The sequence below is a fragment of the Netta rufina genome (assembly GCF_964035555.1).
Source record: "Netta rufina genome assembly, chromosome: 2".
In the NCBI taxonomy this organism is placed as follows: domain Eukaryota; kingdom Metazoa; phylum Chordata; class Aves; order Anseriformes; family Anatidae; genus Netta; species Netta rufina.
In genome coordinates this window covers 29,218,211-29,230,997 of record NC_140124.1, presented here as the reverse complement: position 1 = coordinate 29,230,997, position 12,787 = coordinate 29,218,211, and the positions used below count along the sequence as shown (strand labels likewise).

The 12,787-nt window shown below is 34.9% G+C and overlaps 1 protein-coding gene across 1 annotated transcript in view; it reads left to right on the top strand.

The window, feature by feature from the left end:
* The window catches only part of VWDE (von Willebrand factor D and EGF domains), a gene marked incomplete at both ends in the record, with an annotated part of 43,678 nt that overhangs the window by 17,713 nt on the left and 13,178 nt on the right, over positions 1–12,787 (top strand). Inside the window, 10 exons of the mRNA XM_084283048.1 lie at positions 1,518–1,726; positions 2,174–3,159; positions 4,312–4,448; positions 7,390–7,545; positions 8,237–8,341; positions 8,715–8,829; positions 10,376–10,626; positions 10,742–10,961; positions 11,504–11,641; positions 12,207–12,269. Coding sequence (XP_084139174.1) covers positions 1,518–1,726; positions 2,174–3,159; positions 4,312–4,448; positions 7,390–7,545; positions 8,237–8,341; positions 8,715–8,829; positions 10,376–10,626; positions 10,742–10,961; positions 11,504–11,641; positions 12,207–12,269 — 2,380 coding nt within the window. The remainder of the gene's footprint in view (positions 1–1,517; positions 1,727–2,173; positions 3,160–4,311; positions 4,449–7,389; positions 7,546–8,236; positions 8,342–8,714; positions 8,830–10,375; positions 10,627–10,741; positions 10,962–11,503; positions 11,642–12,206; positions 12,270–12,787) is intronic.

Below are 12,787 nucleotides of genomic sequence, written 5' to 3'. Positions count from 1 at the left end.
CCTTTAGCCAATGTTTTGCTTGTAAGTGATGGACATTGTCCTCAAAAACAAGGATGTGTCAATGTGCACACCTTTCTGGAACAGTGTCGTCAGTCGCAATATATGGCCTTTGTGTGGACAGTGCAGTTTTCTGATCTAATATGCACTTATTTAGCAGTTCTAATTTTCTGAAATGGGATTTCTGTGTGCTGTTTGCTCACACCAGTATCATATGGGAAGATATTGTAGGCACATAATGAAGTATGCCAGGTGATATCCACAGAATTGGAAGTGTAGGTGGTTTCTCTACAGAGTTTGGCCCTCAGATAAAACATCCATGTTTGCTTTTATAATTCCCTGTAGCTTTTCTTTTGTATAAAATTGCCATAGGACTCTACTGAGTTTGAAACAAAGCAGAATTTTAAAATGAAACACTGAATTGCTCTTAATCCTTCTGTTGGTCTGGAAAGCAAGCCATAAAAACAGATATGCCTTTTCAATGTAGATTTGGCTATTAGCATAAGAATACTTTAAATATTTCGCTGTTATCTGAAGACTTCAGATTTTAAATATTAAGATATCATTAGACAATGGAGAAATAAAATTTCTTATGTTTTAGAGGTAAAAATACTGAGAAACAGAAAAATTAAGTGACTTACTGAGGTTTGTGCACCATTAATAATAGAAACAGCATTTCAACTTGGAAGTTTAAATCCTCACAACAGCCATAAAATTCTCCATGGATTCCCATTAATGATTAGTGTTTCTTTCTCCTTTATGTGGAAAAGAGCATCTTCTCCTTTGGCACAACACTCATAAGCTTTTTATTCTCTCTTTTTTTTTTTCTTTTTTTTTTTTTCTTTTTTTTTTTTTTCTGTGAGTAAAAATGTATCTGGATTGTGTTTTTTAATTCTTCAGATTAGTAAATTAAAAATTTCAATTCTCAGTTTATATTCAAGATAGTAATATTTCTCCTGATCAAGAAGAATTACCGAGCATTGTAGAATAAAATAATGAATATTTGAGACTACTCTAGTCTGTCTAGAACACGTAGGGTTGCATCTGCAGGTAGAAAGTTATTTTATTTTAAGCTACTAACACAGAGAATCATGTAGTTACACAAAGAAAGTGAGAAGGGTGCTCCCCAAAAGTCAATTCACGTTACCAGAATTATCCCTTTACACATGAAGAGTGAGTGGCCTTTTTTTGCTTTGCCCAGCTGATCTTTGATTCCCTGTAGTTTTGTAGTCATTGACCTTCTACAGTATATCTGATAATGATGGATGAAGCTTATTGACCTGTAGTGCACCATCTAGCTGCTTGCTAAGACTGAGATGCATTGGATTTGCATTTACAGCATTTCTCCAGAAGAAGAAACAACAAAATTTGTCAGATTTAGAATAGTTAGAGCCAAAATTTAATGGGATAACTTGGTATGGCTGGCTTTGCAAATTGTTCCTTGGCAACAAACATACTTGATTTTATTAGGTAAATTAAAAGTCATGCTTCTCACAATGATATCATCAATCTCTTTTTAGGTTTTGTTTTCTTCTGGAGCTTTTGTTCGTGCTGATGTGAGTGAATGGGGGATGAGCATAACACTTAGGGCACCCAGTTCAGATTACAGAAATACAATGGGACTCTGTGGCACCTTTGACGGAATTGCAGAGAATGACTATCACACTGCCAGTGGGGTGGAAATCCCAAACAATTCTAATGCTCCTTTTTCTTTTATTAAGGAATGGAGGTAACAAAACACTTATGTTTCAATCAAACATCATCGGTTTTGGTTCAGCTTTGCCCTTGTGCTGTTTAAAAACTTGTTGAAATTAAAAAAAAAAAAATCCTTCCAACTTTTTAAGTTAAAATCAGACTGAAGTGCCAAATCAGTATTTAAATACTAAGTGTGATGTAAGATTAGTTTGAGCAGGTTTTGAAGAAAATATCAGAAAAGATCTGTTTTCCTAAACTTTTTTATAAAACTAATTTTTTCCTTAACTATTTTATTAAAGTTATTCTTATGGGTTTTGTGATTTAACTGGGGTCCATAATCATAGCTGTATATTGCAGATTCTGTAATCAATCCTGTAGAAGTATGAAATAACAAAAAGTAAAACAAGCTCTGATTCTTTATGAGGAAAAAAAATGGTCAAGGAAATTGAGATACAGATTCTTCTTTTTGTTTCTTCTGTAGAATTCCACCAGGAGATAGCTTGTTTGACAGGATACCACCTTCTTTACCGTCTTCTAGGAAAACAGCCTTTTGTGACTGCACACTTGAAGTTGCTGGATTATATCAATCAGTGAATAAACTAGAGACAGTCTCTAAATCAGAACTTTCTCTGTCTTGCAAAGAAAGTGAAAATGGAAGATTTCTTTCTTTGATACCAGGACTGGATGTCACTGCTGAGTATCTCAGTTCTGTTGAGCTTGTCAGAGGCTTAAAGAAACGTTCACCTGCACATGAAATGGATTCCTCTACACTTCTGCAGAGGGAGGATAATCAAACCTTACTTCACAAAACTTTATTAGTAAACACACGTGTCTCTGCAACCTCACAGGTCAGTTCTGGTGCAGAAAGAGAAGAAACTTCAAGATCAGGAATGAAAATAATTTCTCCCAGTTACAGTAGTAATCTTCAGGAAAGTCAATCTATTACAAGTAGAGGGAAGCGCCAAAATTATTACGAATATCATCCAGTATTTCTATTCCAACGTCTTAGCCAAACAGACTTGGAGGGCTACAGGTACTTTTTCCCAGAGGACCATGCCACTGACACAGACCAGAAGTTTCTTCCTTCTTGGCCCACACCTTCTGGGCTCACTGAGTCTAGAGCTTTGGGACTGTGCCAGCAAGCAATAGCCAATTCCAGTATAGGAAGATCTTGTGGTGGCCTTCTTGGCAGGCGAATAGAAGATGCAATCAGTATGTGTATTAAAGATTTGCTGCTTAAAGATGACCTCAGATGGGCAGAAGCTTCTTTAGCTCTTCTAGAGAATGAATGTGAAAAGAGAGTTTTAGAAGAAATAAATGACAACCAACAGGAGCTTCAAGGTTCTATTGAGAACCTACTTATTGCACTGAAATGTCCCAGTCTCTGTAGTGGTAACGGAGAATGTACAGACTGGGGTTGTGCCTGCTTTAAAGGCTATGGCTCATATGACTGCAGCATACTATCTGGTAAGTGGGAAAAGCAATGAGATCTCCTTAACATTTTCCATATTTGTGCAACATCTTGCTGTCTTTCTCTCCTGCTTTTTATACACTGGCAGGGGGTTCCCTATCGTGGGACTCTGTTCAGCAGTCTAGTTCCAATTTAATACAGCCGTTATTGTTCTCTATTCAGCCTTCTTGTTTCCCAAGGGCAAAACGTGGGCTTAGTTTCTGGTGTGTCAGATTTTAAAAAATTACTACTCAGTTTGCAATCCAGAGTACTGCCTCAAGAGATTACCATGTTTCCGCATGCTGCCTTCTTCAAGGAAGATCTGATGTACAGTCCTGCGGACCTGTTTATTAACTGCAAGTGGGATGTTTTTGGTGGCTATATGTCTGTAAGCTAACTGTTAAATGTGGTGGAAACAGAATTGATGGTGAAGAAAGAGGTATAGCAAATAGAGCTGGGCAGGGGTTTTTTTGGTAAAAAAAGATAGTGACTGAAAATGCAGGCAAGCAGCTATACTATAAAAATACGAGAAGTACTAGAAAATGTGAAACACTTTCAAATAAAAAAAAATATTTTGTTTTGCAATAACATTTTTGTTTTAGTAACCTATTTCCACTTCTAAAAAGAAGTGGAAAATAGAAGAGGGTAATAAAAATAAATATTAGCTTCCCCTTTAAATCAAATAAGTTAATTTTACTTCCAAAAAAATCTGAATATTCTAATTTTTGTAAATTTAGTTCATGAACTAACCTCTACCTGCGATGTTTTTGTTTGATATTTAAACAAAAAAATCCGATTATAAATTACTGTATAATTCTAGTCTTTCCAATTCTTATTAGAGTCTGAGTTTCAATTATATTTTATACTGCAAGTGTGATGTAAGAACCGTGGATGAAAAAACAACCCACTTATTCACAAGTGTTTATTATGGCATGAATGTTTTTTCTGCTTTATGATACTGAAGTTCCAAGAGAAGATAAAAAGTCTAGCTTTAAAGCTAAAACATTTTAACAACACAAAATGTTTCTGTTTGTACCTTTCATCAACCAGTTCCAGGTTTTATTGTTCACATAGTTTACTAAGTTAGATAGATAAAGAAACATATTGCTTAAAGTAAATGCATATGAATGAGTTCAATGTACCTTCATTTTATAACCTCTACTTTGAAGACCAGGCTCCAGAAATTACGGAACTGGAAAATGCTGGGCTATGTGATATTCGGCAGTATGACTGCACATCAGTGAGAGTTTTTGGACATGGCTTCAGGGAGTCATCAAGTCTGAAGTGTGAAATTATCAAGTTGCAGGTATATCTCATTGTATGGTAACAATTATGTTTAAACTTCTCAGCAAATGAGCAAAAACTGTCTGACATCTACTAATCATTTGTGTGTACAACCTAATGCTTTAGTAGAAACTAAAAGCAGAGGCACTGAATACTTTGCAGCAGACACTCAAGTCTTTGCAAGAATGCTATTTCCTCAATGATAAGAGAAATAGGAAACATAATGGGAATGTTCATCAGCTAAGAGGGAGATAACAGCATACAGCAGCTATCCATCAGGAAAGGGCAAGGGCAGACCTATTAGTAGCAACCAGTACATTACCAGTACATTGCAGTACATTGTTGTTCATTTTTCTTTTTTTTTTTTTCTTTTTTTCTTTTTTTCTTTTATTAAGTGCTTATGGAGAGAAAGTGAAGTACCACTTCTTTGAGAAAGGACAGCAAGGTTAAAGACATTACTAGATTTCCGTCTCAAATCTAATGCTCAAAATAGCCCTGTTAAAAACATAATAAATCTGTTACAAAAAGGGAAAGACATTTTTGATGTGTTGTCCATTTCCCTGGGGTAGAATGCCATGGCTATTTAATAATATGTTGGTTCTATACCCCAGGTTTGAACATGAGATTAAGAATACTACACTGCAAAGTAAGAGGAGTCTGTACAGACAGAATGCTGTTACTCAGAATTTGCCCAAAGGAAAATTACAAGCTGTTTACAAGTGTTAGCCTGAAATGAACAATCTGTAATTACAAGTTTTTACATCATGTTAGACATGAGAATAAAAAAGCAAAAAGCTTCCAAGTAAAACTGGATTTCACTGGTGTGATGTTCTGGGGGAGGGGATGGCAAAAGGAGAAACATTCAGTGGGAAACTTCTGTCCCTGACACACACAAAAAAAACCACCTTTCCTTAGGTAGTGGATACTGAAGTTATTTAAAGTTATATTTGAAAGATTAAGCAATATGGGCTATAGATATATATATTTTTTTTTTCCTCAGCACAATATGTATTCACTCATCTGCAAGTTGGCTTGAAATGAGAAAGTTGAGAGTACGTTTACACTCCATTAGGTTAAAAGACTTTTAGACCACTCTCACAGTGAGACAATTGTTGGGAGTTCACTTGTCACAGCTTGAAATGTCTCAGTCTTAACTCATGGCAAGATACTCTGGTATAACATTCTTTGTGGTAGAATACTTGGCTTCTAACTACCCAAACCTCCTAGTTAATCACTTTTATTGATGATCTTCTTACTGTCAAGAGCCAGGTTAGAAAGTGAACAACACTGATACTATCTGAAATTAAGGAAGAGGCTTGGAGGTATTTTGTTTTGTTTTGTTTCTTGAAAATACCACAGAAAGGTGATTTGTTTTTTGATTTTCAGGCTCGCATAATGATGGTTTTATGCAAATGCCAGTGGAGTCACAACAGTACGGAACTCCTTGTATTTTGAGATAAACTTAAATGATCAAAATTTCACAGAAGAAGCATTTTGGCAGAATTTAGAGCTAATGCACACTGAAATAATCATTTTTAATATTTTCACTTTTGAAAGACTAAATCAAATCCATTGTCCATGGACTGGCCTACCATGTTAGAAAGGATGTAGGCCTTGTGTATTCATGATGCTAAAAGAGGGGATTCAGAGAAGTCTGTATTGGAATACCTCAGAGATGAAGTAATGTATGTTTCTTGGTAGGGGTTTGGGTAGAACATAGCCAAGGAGCCTATAATTACACAGATCCAGAATTTTCTTAGATTTTGTACAGGATAAGAGTGCATTTAAACCCCCAAAATAAAAATAGAGGTTTAGTTTTTTCTTATTTACGTTGAATTACAGAAGCAAATTTTTATATGAACCTTATTCTAGTAGAAATTTTTGTTTCTTTTTTTTTCTTTTTTTTTTTTTTTTTTGTATGGTTAATATGTTTCTGAAAAAAATATCTGAATGTGCTTCCAGCTAATAACAAAAGGTTTCTGCAGGAAAAGACTGCATCATATTTTGAAGGTTAAATGCTTTCAGAAACACCTACTTAGAAATATTTAGTTGTTACATTTTTAAGTCACCCTTGCCATGAATTTCTTAACTTAGTATAGGATGAAAGAAGAAAAAGATTGGTTTGAACAGAAATAGTTCATGTCTTTTCAGGTTTTTTATTTTTTATGGGACTATTTTTCTGTTAGTAAAAATGCAAGGCCATGTTTCCCATTTCAGGATAGGGATTAAGTAAATGCCTCACTTGCCTCCAAACTGAAAAAAGTAGCCAGCACTGTAAAACCTAGTTAAGCTCAAAATAATTTTGAACTTGCTGTTCTCTTGATTCTTAGTCTGCCTAAGTATTTTCAATATGCTTAACCCTGCTTCCTATTGCAATCAATACTTCAATCAAATATTACCATCCCTATTTTGTTATCTTGGTCTCTCAAGACGTGGATGACTTGCCCTCGCTGTAGTTTAGAAGTCTACAGGGGTTAATGGTGTAATCTATTGGCTTGTGCAGGGGTTCAGTGGCTAACTGCCAGTATCGCCTGGCACCTAAAATTATAGCGGAGCCCTGCCAAAACCTCATTGGTTCATTTGACTAAAGCTTGTCCTCTCCTGGGAGCAGGGATGGAGAAGGATAAAGGCACTGATACATCAGATCAGTGCTACTAGAGGATCACCCTCCCGTTAATCTCCAGATGCAAGCACTCCTCTTCCTCAGTAAGGCCATGCCAAGTACCAGGGAAGACTTTTCAGCCTCTTCTCCCACAGGAACAGGCTAGAAATCTAGTTGTGAGAAAAAAAATTGGCATTTAATATTTCCCACAACATTCTAATCCAGAGATAGTAGACACATTGAAACACTATGCAATACTTTTATTTATTTTATTTATTTATTTGTTTGTTTTTTTCCTCTGATTAAAAATATTTTCATATTGCATTTCACTGAAAAACAGATTCTCTGTCCTAAAATTTAGTATAGTGATAGCCAATGGATTCCTGGAGAACCTCTAACTATGTCAGCTGCCTTCCAAAATGCCAGGACCGTCGACTGCCAGTTACCAAATGATGGCCAGCAGTCTGATGCCATAGATCTGGTTGATGATAAACCCATTGCCTGGTGGCAAATAAAGGTAGTTGTAGAAATTTCAAATGTTCACTTACAGATAAGATAAAAATATATTTTTAATATATAAAAATATCTGTTAATATTTATATTTATATTTAATATTTTTAATATATATATATATATATATCTGTTAATATCTATTAGATAAAAATATATTCCATAGATACTCTCTTTTCTTTAACGGTACTGTGGGTAGAACTCATTTTGCTTTAACTTGTGGTCTCATTTTTGTCACCTAAGCTTAAGCATTGAGAGCCATTTGAGAGTGAAGTCCTGCAAGGGAACTGTCCACTCTAAAGGGGTAGATATGACCTAGAATCTACAGAGGCACACATCATTCAAGAGCAGAAGGCAAGAGCCTTCTGTGCATATCAAATTATGTCAGACATGTTCATGGAAAAAATTAGTTAAGCCCAGTCTGCATGCACAAGTGTCTGTTGGAGGTAGACATCTTGAGTCAATAAGGTCAACAGAGCCTAGAAATTATTCAGTCTACCATAATGTAAACACATATCTGTGGTCAGTTAAGTATCTGCCTTGACTTACTGACAGGATTGATCAGATTTCTGCTACTGTGAGAGTTTAAAAAGATGAATGTAATGTCTATCACTGAGTTGAATCCCATGCTAGCAATCTGTGCTGGTGAGATGTTGATACCTATATGGGTTAATCCATTTTCACTCTACATCTTGCAGATTTCTAATGACGGATTCATTTATAGCAACTCTAAAACAATGATTATATATGATGGAGCCTGTCAGACATGTGAATCACAGGAATCTGGGTTATGTACGCTAAAGGTATATATGCCATTATTCTGTGTTTAGTATGAAAATATGCATCTCTTCAGATAGAAAAAAATCTAAAAAAAAAAAATCATACCCTGTTTACAGCAGGATTTTTTTTTTCTTTTCACAGAAATAAAAAATACAGAAAGAGAAGCTCAGGTAGAGCAATTTTGAACAAACAAACAGGAACAAACAAAAAAAAACACAAATTCTATATAATACCAAATAAAATCATTCTGTCAGTTGTTTAGTTCTAACAGTAGTGGAAATGTAAGATAGATTAGATTTTATTTGACACTTAAAAAAATTACAAATACAAATCCTGTGCTTCTGTGATTTACTGTTTGACAACAATCAATGAATCACATTGTCATTTCTATAAAAGGAGAAAACATGCAACATAGATGGACTCTGTTATGGTGAAGGTGACACAAATCCAACCAGCCCTTGCTTACTGTGCAGACCTGACATCTCAAGGTTAACGTGGTCAGTTGTTGAAAGTAAGTTCTAAATAGCTGTTTTTTTTTTGTTTTTTTTTGTTTTTTTTTTGTTTGTTTGTTTGTTTTAAGTACCAAGAAGTTTTGAAACTAAGAATTTTCAAAATCTATGGAAGTACTGAAATTTTGAGTTTAACTACTTAAGAGTTTTAGATAAAGCACTATTTTTGCTTGTGATTTGATCTTGGTTTTCATCTTGCATTTCTCCTAATTTCTGAAAAAGATGTTTTCTTTTCTAGACTAGTCTTGTCAATTTGTGTTTTGTTTTTTGCCCTTTTTACTACCATTCAACTGCTGAAATTTAACAGCTCTTTAAGCCTAATTAGCTGGCTACAGTCTTTTGATGTTTGGAACAGCTATGTCCACAAATGTTTATCTTCAACATTTATGAATAAAAGATACTTTCCAACAATCAGATACATGTTCTTCGGTGTTTTTGTGTTGTTTTTTTTTTTTTTTCATTATTTGAATGGATAGTCTATATAAAAATATTAGATAGCCTACATATGAAGAATTTTGTCATAGGAAAATTCAGACTAGAAGGGGTCTCAGGATACTATCAACTCCATCCTCCTGCTTAGAGTTGTGAGCTCTGTTCAACTCACTCGACAGTTAATTTAGGGTGTTAATAGCAGCATATAAGCAGCTATTCTTTTCATATTACCTTATGTGAAAATTCATAGTGAAAGAAGGTAGCTATATCCCTGTTCCAAAAGAATGAAATGTGAACTCCTGCAGCAGCTGGGGAATCAAGGGATTTCCGTGTTAGATCCCTAGACTATAATTCAGTATTACCAAAGTCAGAAATGGGAGAAGAATGTAAAACAGGTCACTTCACTGGAAACCTTAATTTAATAATCTTAATCCCCTTCCTACATCCCAGCTGCAAAACCTACACTCTCCCCTGGCTCCTGCTTCTCCTCACTTCCCTGACCTTTCCTGATCTTTCACTGACCTTGTCCTGGTGTTGGTGGTTTTGCCTGTTTATTTTCACCTGTTGTCTTTAGAGCTCTGAAGTGAGTAAGCTGTGTGGTTGAAATGCTTATGAAGAGTGAGTGCTTTACTTATTCCATCGCTGTATTGTTTTGTTAAGATAACAAAAGATAACTTCATATCTTCATATCTATCATAACTTGTTAAGATAACAAAAGATAACTTCAGCCCGTTCCCAAGTAGTGCTTAACAATGTCTGTTCCTTTATTAACAAAAACGCCAATCAACTCTGAGTTTCATGGCTTTCTGTACTTTGATCTGCAAACTGTAACTCTTCATAGTTAAGACAGTGTTTAATTTCAATAAAATCCCAATTCTTTTTGTGTGTAGATGCAATGCATTTTTACAAGCCCTTGAATAAAGTAATTTTTTGTTAATTAATGTTGTCACATCTATAATGAAAATATCTACTCTTTTTGCTGTGCCATTCAAATAATATTAGAATTTATAGAAATAATCACATATGACTTTCTTAACAGAAGTTTATGTTCATTTTTTATTTTTATAAGTATGTTGCAACTCTTGCTTAAAGGAGAAAATATCTCTTTTGTTACAGACAACCAACCTCCAGTGCTTGAAACTTTTCAGGATATGCTGCAGACTTTTTATGGAGAAGACTTTGTATATCAGTTCTTGGCTTCAGATCCAGAGGGCTCTGCTATTCTTTTCACATTGGAGTCTGGTCCTGAAGGTGCCAGTCTTTCCCCATCAGGTCTCCTTTTGTGGAAAGCTGTGTCAAAGAATCCCCATAAATTAACATTTTCTTTGACAGATGACTGCAATGCGGAGACTAAGGTAGAAATAGAGGTAATTAATTTTATAGTAAAAAGACACATGCTAGTAAGATGTTTACAATACCTAATTACAAAGTCATTGGTAGTTCATAAAAAGAGAAAACTGTCTTATTGGGCATGTCTTGTAGGTCAGGGTAAAATCGTGTGATTGCCTAAATAATGGCTCATGTGTGACAAACATTAATTTCCCACCTGGAAGTGGAAGATACCTCTGTGTGTGTGTGGCTGGATTTGAAGGTGATCTCTGTCAAGTGAATACTGATGACTGTAAACTTAACCAGTGTGGTATTGGCAGATGTGTGGATGGAATAAACAGCTATTACTGTGAATGTCCACCTGAACTTCAAGGTAAACTACTACTTTATTTACACACATTTATCACACTTAGTGACAAATAGGAGTTTTTAATTTCATGTCTGATTATTTTTAATTTTTTGACTGAAAAGAGCTTACTGTTTCTATGAAGAAATTTTAAAGTCTTGTGATTTATGATATACTTCAAGATTTTTCTTGCATGAATGCAATGGTAGATTATAGTGAAAGAACAAGTGATTATGAGAGCAAATTTTCCATGTTTTCCTCTGGTGAACATAGTGAAATAGGAGTGGTGGGTTTGGTTACAGTGTGGTTCCTCCCATGCCTGCAGATAAAACAGTTCACAGAGCCCATCCTCTTCATTTTCCTTAATAAGCAAGATATTTGGCATATGATGGAAAAACATGCATAGCAAACCTAGTCGTCTGTACACAGTAGATGTACTGAAATACTTTGATGTACTTAATAGATACACTTCTTTGTGTTCATCATCTGCATACACTGTGTTTTTATCGCTTATAGACATATTGTCAAAGTCTGGTAACAATATCATGAAAATATGTATTTGAATGCAGGTAAAAATTGTCAGGATGATGTAGATGAATGCCTTTCCAGTCCTTGCTTTCCTGGAGTATTTTGCTTCAACACTTTTGGTTCTTATTATTGTGGTCCATGTCCAAATAACCTACATGGAGATGGGAAGTCCTGTTACGGTAAAATGATCTATTTTTCAGAAGAATGCTTATTACTGACTGTAATCAGATAAAATATCTTTGGTTGTGCTATATATTCTGAGTAACTTAGAAATGCTCAGTAACTGGCAAAAAAAAAAAAGGATTCTTTCTCTGACTGTTGACTGCTGGGATCAAATTTCAGTTGTTCATGACATTGGAAGGCAGTGGGTCACATAGCTGCAAAATATCCAAAAATGTTTATCTAGAACTAGAATGGCATGTGATGTATTTTTTTTTTCTGCATTATTTTCATAATATGAGTAGTTGTTGACAAAACACTTTCCTAAGACTGTTTGACATAGAACTGTTTATTCAAAGCAAGACAGTTGCGAAATAAGGTGCCGAAACATTTATTTTCTGTCTATTAAGCAAGTCCTGAATAACTTGTATTTTTAAAACACTCAACTGAAAACCTTTAAGAAACAATTTTTACTCTTCACCTGCTTTCTAAATTCTGACTTATTTTATGTACTAAAGCTTTGCAATTTATTTGCTGTTGAAACAAAAGTGACTATTACCATTCCTCCTCATCTGTTGTTTTTAGAAACCTTTGAAGACATTTCTGCTGAAAGAAAGGATTCCGCAGGAGAAGTTGAAGGTAATAAAGGTGATTTTTTTATTAAATGAAAATAGTGAAATTTCTGATTCATACTGATAAGAATATAGCTGGCAAATTAAAGGCTTGAGTAAGTTTTATTTTACTCACTTTTATTTTTCAGTTTTAATTTAATTCATTACTTGGGTTGCATTCCTATTTCTGATCTTACAAATGACACTGAAATGTCAATATCAACAAATCCCTTAGGTCTGTCAAGTCATTTCATTGACAGGGTGATGTATGACATTCTTTCTGTTGCCTTTTGTTTTTGTGACTAACCACAGACATACAATAGGTAACATGGGGATAGGGACATCTGTTATATGAGATAAGCAAAAGTTTATGGCATTATGTTGAATGCCATTTTCGTACTTCAACTCAAAAGAAAGGTGAAGGATATGGCAAATGGATGTCCTTAATTCCAAACCTCTGTAAATGCTCTTGCTGGCATTTCCAGATCTGTGCCTGCTGGGGCTTTATTCACAGGGAATTCTCATTGGGTGTCTTTTCCCTTTATCACTGACATG